Below are 17021 nucleotides of genomic sequence, written 5' to 3' on the forward strand. Positions count from 1 at the left end.
GAACATTGCTCCCTGCTCAGATCTCTCCATCCAGTAATAAAGTAAAGACTGGGCTGCACACTAAGTTGGCCATGTCAGCTGGGACAGGTGGCTGGGGCAGGTGGCTGCCAGCCATGTCCTTCAAAGGATCACTGAGAGTCTGGCTATTCCTCATCCCCTACCTGTTGATGGTTCACATCTACACCTCACCAATCTACCAGAGGAGAGACCTCCCCTCAAGTGTATTTGAGAAGTGTCCACATTTTAAGGACAATGACCACCAGGGGTGGTGGGCACATGCCTGCAATCCCAATACTCAGGAGGCTGATGCAGAACAAAGGAGAATTTGAGGCCAGCCAGGGTTATATAATAAGACCTTGCCTCAGACAAACAGAAACAAACAATCAAACCAAGGACAAGAACCTTGTTAGGAGAGAGTCAAGGTTTTGGTACTGATCCCAAAGAGCTATCTGATCAGATTCAGCAGTTTTGTTATCATCTATAGAAAGCAAGAGAAAGAATCCTCTATTTAGTCTTTCTAAATATTGTAATTTAGCTTACAAATTTAAAGTCAATTTTACTTTACAAGTGCTAAGTTAGCTGGTCACAAATAAAAAATTTGCATGTCGGAAATTGTGAATTCTAATTAAAAACCAAAGCTGAAGAATCAGTGACTGAAAAACAGACTACAACAGACTATTCACCTTAAGGAGAGGCAAAATTATAATGTATTACCCCATTAAAATACAGCCTATTCAATTTCAACCTAACACAAGTCTCCAAAGTTCTGAGCGTACCACACAAAGATGTATTTGTAAGACACCCTCACAGCACTTTGATGTGACCGTATGTTCATTAAAAGGAAGTATTACTACTTACATACATAAGGTACATAATGAATTCAGTATGTGTCTAGAGTTGGCTAATACCATGAAAGCACATGCCAAGAGCACAGACTATAACTCAAACTGCAATTTGTCAAAGTTAGAGCTTAATATGATACAGATTAGAAATAAATAAATAAACCACCAATGTCCCAATGTGGGATTGGTAAGGAGAGCTAAGCCCAAACTGAGACCAGGTTGCAACTGACATGCCTTTGTTCTAACTATAGCTTTGGCTATTCCTCCCCTTCTTCCACCTGGATAAGTACAAAATTAGCATGCATCCGGCATTCTTCACTCTCCAGAGGGTTTTTATCTCTAGCACTGCTTAAAGACTTATATTCTTTCCAAATGCTGACATAAACCAGTTGGGCAATCACAGATTTTTTGTAAAAGCCCACGTTACTAAAGTTTGAAAAGATCTAGATTAATCTTAAAACTGATTTGAAAACATGTAACAGTTTATTAATTTCATTTCTAACATGAAGATTTAACAAGAGATTGGAAAGGGGTAGACATACAAAGAAAAAGAGGTAAACAACAAAGACAACCATCAATAAAATAAGATAATCTAGGGGGTAGATACAGGAGGCAAAAGTCAGAGATATTGTGACTACATATTATACCATCTTTCTCCTAAGTCTCCACTTTTCTTTGTGACCCAAGATTCTTTCCCATCAGCATGAAATTCCATCCAGCAGTTTCTCATCAGGTATCCGGACATGTTTCCTAGATTCTGAGATCTCTGTGTCCAGTGTTGTATTTTTGCTCATTGGATTCCAATTTGCTACAGAATTGACTAACATCTTTAGCATGGCAAACCTGGAATCGTAGGATGCAGATTAACACAGAAGGTACCACAACAAAGCCTTGTGCATAACTCCATGCCTCAACTCATCTTGCTCTCAAGCTATTCTTAGCTGCTTCCTATATTACCTGTCTGTATGATATGGGCCACAATGTCCCCATGACATCCTTCCCCAATGATGATCTGCCTAGACTACTCTTTCTTTAAATTCAGCAAAGTATTATCTAAGGAAGCTCTCAGGGCATGCCATTTCAGTTGGCATAGGTAGGAGGACCACAGTCTGTGGCTAAAAAAAAAAAAATAACTAAAGTAAAAAGAGGTAAGGGCAAGACTCAAGTGGTAGCAAACACAAGGTCCTGAATTCAAATCCCAGGAGAGAGAGGAAGAGAGAGGGAAAGAAGAAGTAATATAAAAAGAAAAGAGAAGAAAAAGAAAACCTAAGAGAAGAAAGGAGGAGGAGAGGAGGAGGAGAAGAAGAGAAAGAGAAGGAGAGGCTTTCAGAAAGGAGGAGGAATGAGTCAAGTGGTACAACATGGCCTTACAAGATCAAAGCCCTGAATGTAATCTTTAATACCAACAAAAAGAAGGTAGGGAGGAAGGAAGGAGGGAGGGAAGGAAGGAAGGAAGGAAGGAAGGAAGGAAGGAAGGAAGGAAGGAAGGAAGGAAGGAAGGAAGGAGGAAGAGAGGGAGGGAGGGAGGGAGGGAGGGAGGGAGGGAGGGAGGGGATTGAATCTCCAATAGTACCAAAAAGAAAGGAAGGATAGAGTAGTAGAGAAGGGGGAAAGGAAATATTGCTGTTGTGCCATAATTCAAAGGGAATTAACAAAAGTAGTCATTCCAATTAACAGGAGAAGCCTATAGAAAAAGATACAGGTGCTGAGAGGGGAAGCATCACTTGGGGAGAAGAGTAGGAAAAGTCCATTATAGGGCACCATAGCACACAGATAGCTCTCAGCTATACCTTCATGTAGTGAAGGCTCACTCAACTGAGATCCATAGTAACAAAAAGGGGGAAAGATAAGTCTAAAATGTGTGGGGTCAATTAATTTTATTCACATTTGGGATGAGGTGGGGAAGGAGAGGGCCTAATGTTACATTAAACAGCAAGTATAGCAAATTAAAATAATTAGAATTTAGTAAATGAGGTTTTTAATTGCATCTAGGTATTCATATTACTTTAACTATTACTCTAAATTGTATACATATTTCATTATGTTTGTGTTAATAATGCTTATGCTTAGGATTCTCTAAAGAGATCTTTTGCTATTTTAAAAAACTGACATAATTTGAAAACGAACTTTACAACTTTGGTGCGGGGGGGGGGATGGGGGAGGACTGGGGGGGATGGGGGGCAGAGGCTGGGAAGGGATGTGAAGGGTAAACAAAGGAGGAGGCTGCAATGCTTGATAAGAAATGTACTCATTATCTTGCCCATGTAATTGTAACCCGGCTGTACAGTATGTTCACAAAAAATAAAAATTAAAAAATTGACATAATTTAGTGAAGCTTATTTTTTCTCTCCATTTATATTTAAGGGTCATAAAGACCCTTAAATAACTGTATTTTCAAAGCCCATAGAACTCATAAACTTTATAGACCACAATAAATAATTTGCCCCATTAAAGTTAGAGTGTATTTGTGAATTTAACTAAGCATCACTAACCCACAATACTGTAAAATTTGTGAAATTATGTAATCACTTATTCACAATAAAGAATTGCAAAAAATAAAAATAAAAACATGAAATGAGAAGCCGTTTTAAACCCTTTTACCAGTTTCTTTGTTGAAACTCATAACAATGCAACTTAAATTAGGAAAGTCTGGGGAGAAAGATGGAACAGGTGACATTAATCAAGATGTACTTATAAACTGATTTCTTGAATTTAAATTCCTTCTTACAACTACTTACATAAAAGAAAAGAAAATCTAAACAATCAAACCTAAATTTATAAATAAAAAAAGGTTCATAAAGATACAAATTTTACCCAACGGTGTAATGAAAAAAAGAAGTACATAAGTAGAAGATACAGGGGAAATGTGTGTGTGTGTGTGTGTGTGTGTGTGTGTGTGTGTGTGTGTGTGTGTGTGTGTGTGTGTGTGTGTGTGTGTGTGTGTGTGTGTGTGTGTGTGTGTGTGTGTGTGTGTGTGTGTGTATCTTGCTTTATAACAAGCATGTACTATTGCTTTTAAGAATACCATTGAAACCTGGGCATATTGGAGAACACATGTAATCTCAAATCAGGAGATTCAGGCAACAAGCTAATAGGTTCAAAGCCAGCCTACAAGACTCTCAAAAAACAAAACAGAAATACTCCAGACATATTGGCTAACAGCTTCACACCTATGATTCTGGTTGCTCTGGAAGCAGGATTGTGCTTTGAGGCCAGTTCCACCAAAGTGTTCAAGGGACCTCATCTCAGTCAATTAAAAAGAAAAAAAAGTCAGCATGGCACCGAGTAGATATTCTAGATAAAAGAACGGCTGCCCAAGCTAGTCTGGAAAGGGGCACAGGGAACAAACACAGGAGTTTATCTGAAAAATATGAAAGCAACAAGGGCTGAGAACATGGCTTCAGAAGCAGAGTATTTGCCTAGCAGGCAGAAGATCTGTGTTCATTCAAGAAGTACAAATCATTGCCACAACCACACAACAATAATAATAGTAATAATACCAATTGATATTTTTTTCTTCATCTAGTGGTTGCTTTTATCTACTTTACTGTGTATTTTTTAACCTTTTCTTCTGAAAGACTTATTGTCCAAAATAGATAGCAAATTATCTTTAAGAATACTTAAAGAAAGAATGCATACTTAGTTTGGGACAGAAAAAGAACAATTGTTAGATAGGTTGTGTGGGAAGCTACTGGGTATGTGTGCTTTTGTGTGTGTGTGTGTGTGTGTGTGTGTGTGTGTGTGTGTGTGTGTGTGTGTGTGTGTGTGTGTGTGTGTGTGTGTGTGTGTGTGTGTGTGTGTGTGTATGGCTAATGAGCAGAGCTGAGTTTTTAAAAACAGGTGTTGTGTGGTTATGCTTTCTGTGGGTAAGTATAATAATCTAAAAGAGTGTCTTATTAATGTAAAGTGTGAGATGAGTAAGTATTAAGACTCATAATGAAACTAATTTAAAAACTCACATTCTAGAATAGGATCTATCTGGCTTCAGAAAATGTAATCTACCACAGTGTTAGTCACATTTATAAGAGTATATGCCAACGACTTTCTTTCTACATTTCTATTATATTGCCAGGGTTTGGTTATAGAACTGGCAATGAAAACTTAAGGAGGGGGTGACACTGTCCAAAAGGAAGGTACTCTTTGATTTACATAACTGTTACCACTCGGTTTTTAGCATTTTCAAATAAAAATAAATGTTTAAAAAAAGAATCTATTTGGGGGGAGAGAGAGAAAAAGAGAGGGGAAGAGAGAGAGAAAGAAATAACTTAAGTGTGAAGCTTTTTAATTGAAAAATTATTTCTACTACTGCTCTTTCTTGGGGGTTTGATATGTAATACCAGCCTGCATTTCCACCCTCATTAAGACACCAAAACAACTCCAAAATGGATTTATTATTTTCTTCCTCTTTCTAATCATATTTCTGGGAAATGACTCCAACCTTAGCAAAGTAGATACCTAGAGAGACTGTCAACAGAGATGTGAAGCATTCGACTGCCCTACAGAAGGACTGGGTTCTGAATACAATCGTTATATGGCTGCCTATCAACAATTATTTATGACATTTGCCAAATTTTGAGCACATAGTGGAGGTTCCATATATATTGGATGAACATACAACTTGTAAAGAAAAATAAACAAGGTTTGGTTTTTTTTTTTTTTTTTTTTGTGGGGGGGGAGGCCGGAAAGGAGGAGTCATCCTGAAGTTTGAACCTAAGACTTTAGGCTTCCTAGGCTGGTGCAACACCTCAGGGCCACATCTCCAGCTCTGTTTTTCACTATTTTTGTTGTTTTGAAAATAGGGTTTCCACTTCCCAATCAGGAAGATGCCCAAGCCATGCCATTTCTGGAGTCACAGGCACCCACCACCACTTCCAGTTTCCTTCCAGGGAAATGAAGTATCAAATTCTGCCCAAGCTGGCCTTGAACTACAGTTCCACTCCTCTCAGCCACCCATGAAGCTTGTGATGGGTACCAGGGTACCTAACTGGGATATCAGAAGGGTGCCTCATGAACTATCCTAACTAGCCTTGAACTCCAATCTTTCTATTACCAGTTTCTTAAGTAGCTAGAATTATATCCGTGAGCCGTTGGCACCAACTTCAAGTTTTAAATGTAATAGACCCTCCACATATACACTTTTTTTGATCCTGAATTTTGAAAATAAAGAAGAAGAAAAGAAGAAAAAAGCCTTTTTTTTTTTTTTTTTGCCAGTCCTGGGACTTGAACTCAGGGCCTGGGTATTGTCCCCGAGTTTCTTTTGCTCAAGGCTAGTGCTCTACCACTTGAGCCACAGTGCCACGTCTGGCTTTTTCTGCACTTGTTTCTGTTTTTATTTCTATATTCTGGTATTTAATACACATTGGTCAAGTGAGCAATAAACAATTGCAGAAGGTCCTGGAGGCTATTTTGCTCTGTCTCATCATCAAGAAGCTAAAGCATATGTTAGATGTTAGCCTGGGTGGACACAGTGTGTCCTATTTATTTAAGGTTCCATTTGAAGCCACAGTTTATAAGTTTTGTTTCTTAGGGGTACATGTCAAACTTCATTTAGCACTCGTTGGTATCGAGATACATTGAATAGCAAAAAGGCAACATTTGAGGGCAAAAAGAAAAAAAAATGCCTGCTATACAGCAATAATGTCAGCTTCATTTATGTAACTCACAGAAAACAAGAGGAGAAATATAATACAAAAACTGACAGGAAATCAAGATACAACTACTCACTTAATTTAGAAGTGTAACAGCATATAGATAAAAAGAAATAGCAAAATAACTATGTTCTAAGTCAATATCTAATAGGTATGTTTTAGAGGAAGTTCTTTTTAAAAGTTTGGTTTCTAATCCTTAAATGTCAAGCAGTATTAATTTACCTGGAGATTGCTCATAGGTATAATATTTTGTCTCTTCTCCCTAAAATTGGTTAGCAAATTATCTGGAAAAAGATCTACATTTTAAGATTTACATTTTAATGTTTGAATAATACTTTTGCATTTATAAAGGTATTCTAGAACATATGTGTTTTTTGCACACTACAGTACCTTGAGAAGTAGCTTTCCGGTGTGATGTTTACCTCTGACACAATTTACCAATTAATGTTCAGTTATCTATTCACTCTATTTCTAATGCTCTTTAGAAATCAAGGTCTGTCCAATGTAAAGTAGATAACACCCAATTAATTCAACAACTAGGTTTGCAAATACTATGATGGAGGATCTCAGATACCATTTATACCATTTATGTGGCAGGATAGAAAAAAAAAGTAATGTATCACCAAAAGAAATAATAATAATCACCTTTGTGATACTAATTGTTTCTTTTGTAAAATTTCAAAGTAGATAAAAATCAACACTTTAAAAGACCTGTCTTTAACCCAGGCTTTCTTTTATTGAAGTGTACAATCTCGGCTGCATGCCTAAAGGAATAATAGTTTGATCCTAACAAAAGAATCTGGATTCCACAATATGCCTTTTGCCAGAGGCATCGTCCCTCAAAGCACACAGCTAACTGCATCTCCTGCTGTACCTGTAACAATTTAATTGTATAAGTCAGCCTAGTCAAGCATCTCCAGCTCATGACTGGGAGACATGAAATTCATTGTCATTATTGTCCCTGTCATTTTGGATCATTATATCCTGCTGCAGAATTTTCCTCACTTCAGTGCATTTTTACCTCCAGGAGCCAGGGATTATAGCTGAGGTTGGGGTGGGGGGCAGAACCGTGAACTACATTTACCTCAGGGGAGCCAGAGATTAAATTGGCTTTGCTCTCTCACGAGCTGAATTCATCTATTTGTATGCTGAGTTTTAGGTTAGAATAAAAATGAATATTCCAGTGAACACTGGGCTTTAATTCCCCCTTTGAAACATGGATGTAACCAACTTTTATTTACATTAGGAAAGCCCAGGTAATGTCTTCAGGTTACTATTTTCATATGTGCCTAACAATACTTATGAGCATCATCAGGTATGATATAACAGACATCTCTCTCTATTGGTGACTTGACTGGCAGAAAGGAAAAATTAAAATCTGTAATTTTAAACCCCAGCTTCATTTTACTGAGCCCTAATGGGGTTATTTAATGGTTTTAAATATTTAATGATTTTTAATTATATTTCATTTCCTGAGCTGGAGATTGGATGACTGACTTTTAGCAAGAATAGCACCTGGGATGTAATCTAAGAATTGGAAAACTGCAGAAAGTTGATTGAGGAAGACAAAATAAGCTCTTAAGGACACCGGCTACCCTCGGCAGCTGGTTCACCTAATCCCACAGGCTGCCAAATCACCCAGGTATAGGTGACTTGAACATTTCTTGTAAGACTTGGTTTAGCCCCACTCTCTATCTGGTAACTCATGACTAGGGCCCAGCTGAGGGATCCACACTAGAAAGGTAAAGGGATTAAATACAAAACATTAGGGCATGTCTCAGTCAGAAAGCTGCTAAACAGAACCTAAGAGAAGAAAAACCTACAGGACACTTCCTATCTTAACTACCATTTCCTGTGGATTTTAGTAAGAAATGACTTTTTTTTGTTGTTTCTTTCTTTGTTTTTATCTGCAGTTAAAATGATAGTAGTTATACCACCAAGAGCAAAAAGTTTGTTACAGTTAACAATAAATTATGGCTATGGATCATACGTATGCCAAATACAAAATTGCCATTATTAATTAGTACATCCAAAAACATGGAGAAGGGCTGGAGGATATAGCTCAGGTAGCAGAGAGCTAGCCTAGCAAGCTGGAGTTTGAACCTCAGGACTTTGAAACAAAAAAAGAAGTATGAAAACTTTTATTCTGTGTCTTTTATGAACTTTTGTGGGAAAGCTGATTTTGCCTTAATCCTATACAATGGCTATTAGGATTTCTTTAGGAAAAACTATGCTATGCATAATTTTCTTTTTTAACTTTGCATACTTTGTACTTCAAAGGGACATCTTACAGTCCTAACCTCCCTACACTGAAACATCCTTCTAATTGTCTTACTTTCTAGACCAAGTTCATGGCAATGCTTACTGGTCTGCCAACTATGTCTTTACACCACTACATTTCATCTCTCCCTGGTGGTAACATTTAAACATTCACTTTATTACTCATACTACTCTGGTATCAGCAACAAGATTTTCTCTATGTGTTGTAAAAATTAATTCTGCTTACTTTAAAATACGTAATCAGGTGTGAATTTGAATATTTTAGGAAAGGTATTTCAATCAGATGGAATTCACTTTGAAATAACTTGGGTGACATCATATGGCTGTTGATAAAGAATAGTATTTTTTTCTTGTTATTTATCCTATGAAGTGATTGGATTTGAAATGGTTAATGTTCATAGGTTTCTCTCTCTCTGAAATACTTTAAAATAGCATTTTTATGGTCCAGGACTAAGACATCTTTTCCTTTTTCTGAACATGCCATTACTTCATTTCATTCCTTTACTTATGTGTTCTTTTCTTTTTTTCCAGGCTGATATAGAATTTGTTCATCATAACATATTAGGTGAAACAGGAGTTGTCACCATCTGTGAATATTGTAAAACCAGACATATACTCTTCTACAGTTTTTATTCTTTGTCTTATCTCAAATATGCCGTAGCTCGGCCTGTATCATTTCAGAACACAATGAATAGTTTATTTTAAATAATCAAGTAGAATTATTTCCACTCTTTCAGTTGACATTTAAGGTTTTAAGTAATATTCAAATAACAATTTGAAACTTTTTGAGTTTTTAATAACCTTTCTTAAACTTAAATTTTTATGAATTATACTAAACTACAAAGATTACGTCTACTCCCATAAGCTAAGGGTAGAAAAAACAAACCCAAAACAGTGGAGGAGATGAGTATTTCCTTGCCATGATTTTAGTTGTGGTAGTATTCATGCCATTCAGTAACCAGAACTCACTTACTGTGTTTATATATATTAAAATAACCTTAGTGTGGTCTTGTTTGTGATCATTTGGGTAAATGCCCAAAAGTGGGATTGCTGGGTCATAGGGGAGCTCTATGTGGAATCTTTAGAGGAACCTCCATACTGCTTTCCAAAGTGGTTGAACAAATTTACACTCCCAACAACAATGCAGTAGGGCTCCCTTCTGTCCATATCCCCTCCAGCATCTGCTGTTAGTAGAGTTCTTTTTTTTTTTCTATTGTGAGAATACCGTACAGAGGAGTTACAATTACATGGGCAAGATAACGAGTACATTTCTTTTTTTTTAATTTTTTATGAGTACATTTCTTATCAGTCATTGTTGCCTCCTCTTTGTTTCCCCTTACCATCCCTTCCCATACTCCCCCCACCTCACCCCACCCGATCCTCCCCCCCACACCAAAGTTGTAAAGTTCATTTTTTGACATAAGGACTTGTACATCTCATTGTTGCAATGGGTCCCACCTGAATCCCTAGTTAAACGATTTGTTTTTCCCTTCCCCTCCACAAATTATACCAACATCAAATATAGTGAAAGCAGGGGTTATACCATGGGGGAGGGACATACAAAGCAACATAGAAATCATCTTATAAATATGTTAGAAACAGTTGCATGAAAGAAAAAAAACCCATTTGAATACTTATCTTGGGGTTCATTCCCCTAACATCAACTTATCTGACCTTTTCTGCTTGACTCAGCAGCTGGAGGAATATCAATATCAAATTTCAAACTCTACTACAAAGCCACAGTAATCAAAACAGCTTGATACTGGCACAGAACAGACCTCAGGACTAATAGAATTGAAAACCCAGAAATAAACCTAAAGACCTATAGAGTTCTTGATTATAGCCATTCTAACCAGGGTGAGGTGGTATCTCAGTGTTGTTTTGATTTGCATTTCTTTTATGGCTATTTTGTGTCTATTGGCCACCCTTCTTTCCTCTTCAGAGAAGTTTCTCTGTAAGTCTTTATTTATTGGGCAGTTGTTTCTTTGAGGATTTGTTGTTGGGCAACTTAATTTATTGAGTTCCAGGTATGTTCATTGTAGCATTATTTACCATAGCTAAGCCATGGAACCAACCCAGATGCTCCTCAGTATGAATAGATCAAGAAAATGTGGTATATATTCCATTTGTTAGGAAATGCAAAGCCTTGGAAAAAATTATGTTAAGTGAAGTAAGCCAGGTTCAAAGAAACAGGTTCCATGGTTTCCTTTATTTGCAATAACTAGTATATGTCTGAGACAAGCAGAAAAGGTCAGATAAGATGATGTTAGGCGAAATGAACCCCAAGATCAGGACACAAGTGTTTTTTTCTTTCTTGCTATTGTTTCTAACATATTTATAAGGTGATTGTTTTGTTGCTTTGTATGTCCCTCCCCCATGGTATAACCTCTGTTTTCACTGTATTTGATGTTGGTATAATTTGGGGAGGGGAAGAGAAAAAAACAAATCATTTAAATAGGGATACAGGTGGACCCATTGCAACAATGAGATGTACAAAATGCTATGTTGAAAAACAAACTTTACAACTTTGGCCGGAGGTGCGGGGGGGGGGGGGGGGGGGGAAGCAGGGAGTATAGTTGTAGAGCTGGGAAGACAGGGATGGTAGAGGAAAAACAAAGGAGGAGGCAACAATGCTTGATAAGAAATGTACTTATTACCTTGCTCATGTAATTGTAACCCCTCGGTATGGTATTTTCACACTAAATAAACTTATTTAAAAAATAATAAAGTAACCATAAAATAATGGAATCTTCAGAGAATAACCTAACTATGCTGTATGTGGGAGATTTTATACAGCTAGGTCCAGGTTCCCATTTATCCCATGCACAAAAATAATAATGAGCAATTGTCATTACATTAACTGTACATAGAAGTAAGAGACTGGCACAGAGATTAAACTTGTGCATCAAATGTAAGCAACAGTAGTATGTGTTATGCTGCTTGATATATACACTGAAATAATCACCACATTGAAGATGTATTGAAAACTCTCAAATGAATGAAACTTTCCATGTTGAGATTTTGATATGCCTCAGAAAAAAATTGGAGTCAGAATTTGTTCATCTGTTTTCTATTGGAGATATTGCCTACAGTATTATTTTTGTTACTGTTGCATGTTTCATTTTTAAATTTTAATTTTTTACACTTTCACTAATTTAAGTAAAATTTGTTCTGCGGATAGAATGGCATTGCCAGTGGAAATCAAAAACAGCCTCCTTCACATTACTACTCACATTCAATTCATTTGTGTAGTAGGCTCGTGAACTTTTAATGAACCTTAAATGGAAGTAAACTGCACGCTTTATATTTCTGTTTCATAAAGTTTTTTTAACCATTAGTGGAATAAAGGAATGCATCTTTTGAAGAGTTTTATATTGTACAAATAAAAATTGGTTGTAGTTGGGTTCTAAAAAAAAAAATCAATTATAGAATAAACAAAGTTTCCTTTCTCTAATTCTATAAGGTTAATATTCCCTCTGCATTGCATGATATAGGATGATTCCCTTGGTTTTGCCATGTACAATTGGTAAGAATCTACAATTTGTAATAATGGCAAATGAACACAAGATAGTCACAAATTCATATACAATTTGTGAGGAACCCACTAACCTACCTTATTAGGCAATTCAGATACACATAAGCTGATAAATAAAATTAGCTAGTACCCAACATATCTCATGATATATTAAATGAGTAAAAATTTGAGAGTGCTTATGTGAGGAGAATGGATAATCTGAAGTATACGAGGCAAAAGCCACAAGCATTTTATGTCCAGATGGTCAGGATGCTAGTACAGAATGCTTTCTTACTCCTCCTGGACCAAAAACCTCTTCACTATAATCACCCAATAAACTACAATGGATTAACATTAAGGGACTGTGCAGAAAAAGCAAATTCACAGTGAATGTTGTCCTTTAACATGTAGGCTCAATCAAGGGCACCAAAAACATAGTTAAGTAGCCCTCCTGTGGTGCTTGGATGCTGAAAGGCCCTACAGACTGTTAATTTTCCAGCTCTTAATGTTTGTCTAAGATTCTTAACATTTTTTCTAATATTGTTGCTCTTGAGACAATTTCTTGAGTTTGGTCCCTATTACCCTCTCTGCACATATACATTTTGCATTTATATATGAAAGCCTGCCAGACATATGAACTTATTCAGAAAAGTAACAAAAACAAAAAATTGAGGAAAAGGTAAGGGTAGCCTAATGGACATCCCAAGCTATGAAGCATAAGAATCAAGCTCTCTAAAACAATGAGAACCAAAAACATTTTTTCATTAAACTCTTAGTAGAGTTTACATATCTCATACCAAATATAAAACCATATAATGGAAAGGTCACTGTGATGCGTAGCATAAGTTCTCCTTGTGTCACAAAATTTCTAAGAACTTTTGAATACACACACTTACCTGTGTCCAAATATTTCCTTTTAAATATCCATTTACAATCCCATATACCCATTTCCAGGCTCATACACTCTTTAAGATACAACCAGTAAAATTTCCCTGTATTGTTTTGCACTCCATCTGGAGATATATCTTTAATTCCTTCAAATAAAAGTGTATAAATTATATCTTACACAAGCACACACACACACAAGAATAAACATTAAAAGTATGGCAAATGGACACTAGGTAATGACACTGTCAGAACACATCTAACAGTAATAAAAATAAACAATAAAACCTGAGGGTTTAGTTTAACAGATGCAATATTCATCTACCTTCATCACATAAATTACATGTTCAAGAATGAGTCCTACGGAAAATACAAACATGTCAATTTCAGCCCAAAGGGCATTTTTCCCTAAGTTTATAACCCCTTGAAAATAGAGGTTTCATCTAGAGAAACCTAACATGTCTTCAACTGCTTTTACCATTATAATATATTCATAAGACAAGTATTCACCAGCAAATATATAACAAATTAAATAGTATGAGAGTGGGTTCTAAATTCATAATGATGAGAAATGGACCAAACCAACCATAAGACACTAGTAGGAAAAAAATTAAAAGAAAAGGAATATAGGAACCAAAGAGGATTAGCAGCTAAACATTATGGTTAGCTTTTCTTTCAGCCAGTACTGGAAAAAACAGTGAGTCTGTATGTGTACATGTACATTTCATGTTGTATAAGGTTAGCATTAAGATAACTTAAAACTATCTCACTAAACTGAACTATAAGAGTTACAGTGTTCTAAGGGAATAGTAATGTGTGTGTGTGTGTGTGTGTGTGTGTGTGTGTGTGTGTGTGTGTGTGTGTGTGTGTGTGTGTGTGTGTGTGTGTGTGTGTGTGTGTGTGTGTGTGTGTGTGTATAGTAGAAAATAAAGCATCACCTACCGTCATAATAGACGATTGCTCCTACTAGTTTGTCCTTCTGAAGCATAGGGAAATGCTCAAGGGCTTTCGATTTGCTGAGAACGTAACTGCTTTTCAGGCAATTGCTTCCTGCCACCAGATCATACATCTTGATTCCTACCCAGTAGTAAGGTAACTGCCACCATCTACAACATAAATAGGAAAGATTATTTTAGAAAGAGTACAATACTATAGAAGGTTCTCTTATGTTATAAGAAACTGCACTTAATTAAAACAAAGCGTACCTAGAAATGGACTCCAAACAAAGCAGGATGCCTGCAAAATTGATTTGGCTGCAGTATAAGTAAATGTATCTGAAGTTTGAATGAGTCTCACGTAAGACTCTCATCCTGGCTGTATATTAGAATACTTGAGGAAAACATTAAAAATAGACATTGGTATCTGGGCTTCACATGGCAAGACGGATGGAGCTACTTTGGAATGGAGGCCTGGATAACTTGCAAAGAGAACCCAGAGTCTGGAATCACTGATTCAAGAATCCCTAAGCAGTCTCTGGACAAAAAAAATCTGCTTTTCAAGCACTGGAAACATGTGACTAATAATCCACTTTTTCATATGACTATACTTGTGCCTTCAATTTAAGGAAACCTTTTGTATAGCTTTAACAATCCTAAGAAAACTGGGATTTTAAATTTGTAATTTGATGTTACCTAGAAAATGTTGGTTTAGGTTAATTTTGGCACAGTAAATTCAGGTTTTGAGTTTGTTCAGATTTTATAGTGAGAGAAATCGGGGAGGGGGATGAGTGGGGGTAAGGTGCAGAGTTTCTACATTTCATATTTTGCACATGATTCCCTCAGATTATTCATTACAAATGCTACTAATTCCAAATGCCACCATCTCTGTCTTCAAGGGCTGGTCCTTAGATATAAGTCTATAGAAGGTATTCAAGAAAATTAACACTTTTAAATATAGCAAAGAAAATATTTGAACAGGATTAAGGATTAGGACCAATTAAAATCACATTAAGAAATACACATTGAGGGAGTATTTCCATTAAAACGGTGGTGTTCTATTGACCTCACAGAAGCAAAGTGTATCCATAAAGGTGATAGCAAAGGCTTACTTGTAAACTGGAAGCATTATAGGCAATGGGGCTGATAAATGAGGAGCAATTTCTAGCAGGTTGGCACGCTCATGAAGGGCTTCTTTTACCATCCTATACTGAAAATCAAAACAGAGAAAATTAGTTTGGCAGTAACAGATCATAATATTTTCAAATGGCAATAGACACCCTGCCATCTGATTGATACACAGAAACCTTCTACCTGTGAGCGAGGAGAGCTCCCTCCTAATCAAATTTCTAATAATACATCATGCTGTCAACCTCAAAAGATTTTTTAGAAACCTTAACTGTATTTGCATAGGAGAAAAACATGCTGTCAGAGTTCCCAGGTGTAAGATATTTCCCTGACTTGAGTTACAAGATTATTGTCACCATTTATCTTGCACTCTCTATATTATCCTCCTTTCTCAGCTCCCCTTAATAATTCCTCCAGGTAAGAAATAACACATTGTTCAAATTCAGGCTAAAAGTTCCCCACTTGCTTCCACTAAACCTAGCAAAGATGAGCTTTGCCCAGTAGTTTACAGATTATAAGCAAGCTTTGGTCTTAACTCCTGTGGTTTTTATTATGCCTCTCTAAAGGGCTGGAATTGTTATGATAATTCTAATTTTACAAAGGAGATGACCAAGGCTCATAGATACTGAATAAACAAGGCAGAACACATCTTGAGCTGGCTAGGTTAAAGTTCTCTGCTGATGCTGGTTTTTTAGGGTGGGTGTGTGTGTGTGTGTGTGTGTGTGTGTGTGTGTGTGTGTGTGTGTGTGTGTGTGTGTGTGTGTGTGTGTGTGTGTGTGTGTGTGTGTGTGTGTGTGTGTGTGTGTGTGTGTGTGTTTCCAAAGTTCTCTGCTGATGCTGGTTTTTTAGGGTGTGTGTGTGTGTGTGTGTGTGTGTGTGTGTGTGTGTGTGTGTGTGTGTGTGTGTGTGTGTGTGTGTGTGTGTGTGTTTCCAATCCATCATGATGCTGAGGAGATACATAAGAAAGGGGACAGATTCAAACCTGACTTGTCAGGAGAAAAGGGAGGACAGAATCAAAACCTGACAATGCCAAGTCAGTGCTGCTATGCTTTTCATGTTCAAAAACCTGGTAAGAAGTGCGGCTGATTTTTTTTTTTTTTACCCCTCTGGGAAATGTCATTTTCCACATTGCCTTGGCAGTTTTCAAATCGTGGCAGACTGGACACAATAAAGTGTGACCTGGGCAAAGCATGACTCAGATCATCTTTTCCCTCAAAATATGTCAGGAACAATATGAGTGTATGATTGTGGGTGCAGTATGATTGTGAGTGGAGTGCAGTTAAGAAGATCCTTTTGGCACACCCCTTACATTACAACACGGCTCCCTTCAAACTGCTTGCAAAGGAGCAATTTGGTGGCCATAGACAAAAACTCAGTCACAATTGTTAAAAGGCAACAAATCCAAAAGTGACTTTGTAAATCTGCTACTCTGACACAGCTGTGCAGAAAGAGGCCCTGATTACCCATAAACATAATACTATAGGAAAAGGCTGACACTCTTCTCCTGAAAGATATTCCAGCCGCATACACTAAATAGGTATTTCCAACAGGAAGAAATGTTAAAAGCCATTAAAAAGAAAGAGAGAGTGTGCCTGATTTAATTGGGTAGAAAAAAGCATAGTCGCAATTTTTGTTTAACAACCAGCATACACAATTACCTGCTCCATATCCAAGTTCATGATGGCCTTCTGAAGATATCTCACACCACCGTGGATCAATTTAGTGCTTCTGCTGCTGGTCCCTGATGAGAAATCATCTCTTTCTACAAGGGCTGTTTTTAGTCCTGTGT

The 17021-nt window shown here is 36.9% G+C and overlaps 1 protein-coding gene across 5 annotated transcripts in view; it reads right to left on the bottom strand.

The window, feature by feature from the left end:
* Gpd2 (glycerol-3-phosphate dehydrogenase 2) overlaps nt 1–17021 on the bottom strand; it is a 161120-nt gene that overhangs the window by 58097 nt on the left and 86002 nt on the right. For all 5 annotated transcript variants that reach the window (XM_070022938.1, XM_070022929.1, XM_070022954.1 and 2 more), the window contains 3 exons: nt 16891–17015; nt 15217–15314; nt 14112–14275 (listed from right to left, as the gene is read on the bottom strand). In XM_070022938.1, coding sequence (XP_069879039.1) covers nt 14112–14275; nt 15217–15314; nt 16891–17015 — 387 coding nt within the window. The remainder of the gene's footprint in view (nt 1–14111; nt 14276–15216; nt 15315–16890; nt 17016–17021) is intronic.

Source organism: Dipodomys merriami, unplaced genomic scaffold (assembly GCF_024711535.1).
Source record: "Dipodomys merriami isolate MVZ:Mamm:240054 unplaced genomic scaffold, mDipMer1.0.p SCAF_1, whole genome shotgun sequence".
Classification (NCBI taxonomy): Eukaryota; Metazoa; Chordata; class Mammalia; order Rodentia; family Heteromyidae; genus Dipodomys; species Dipodomys merriami.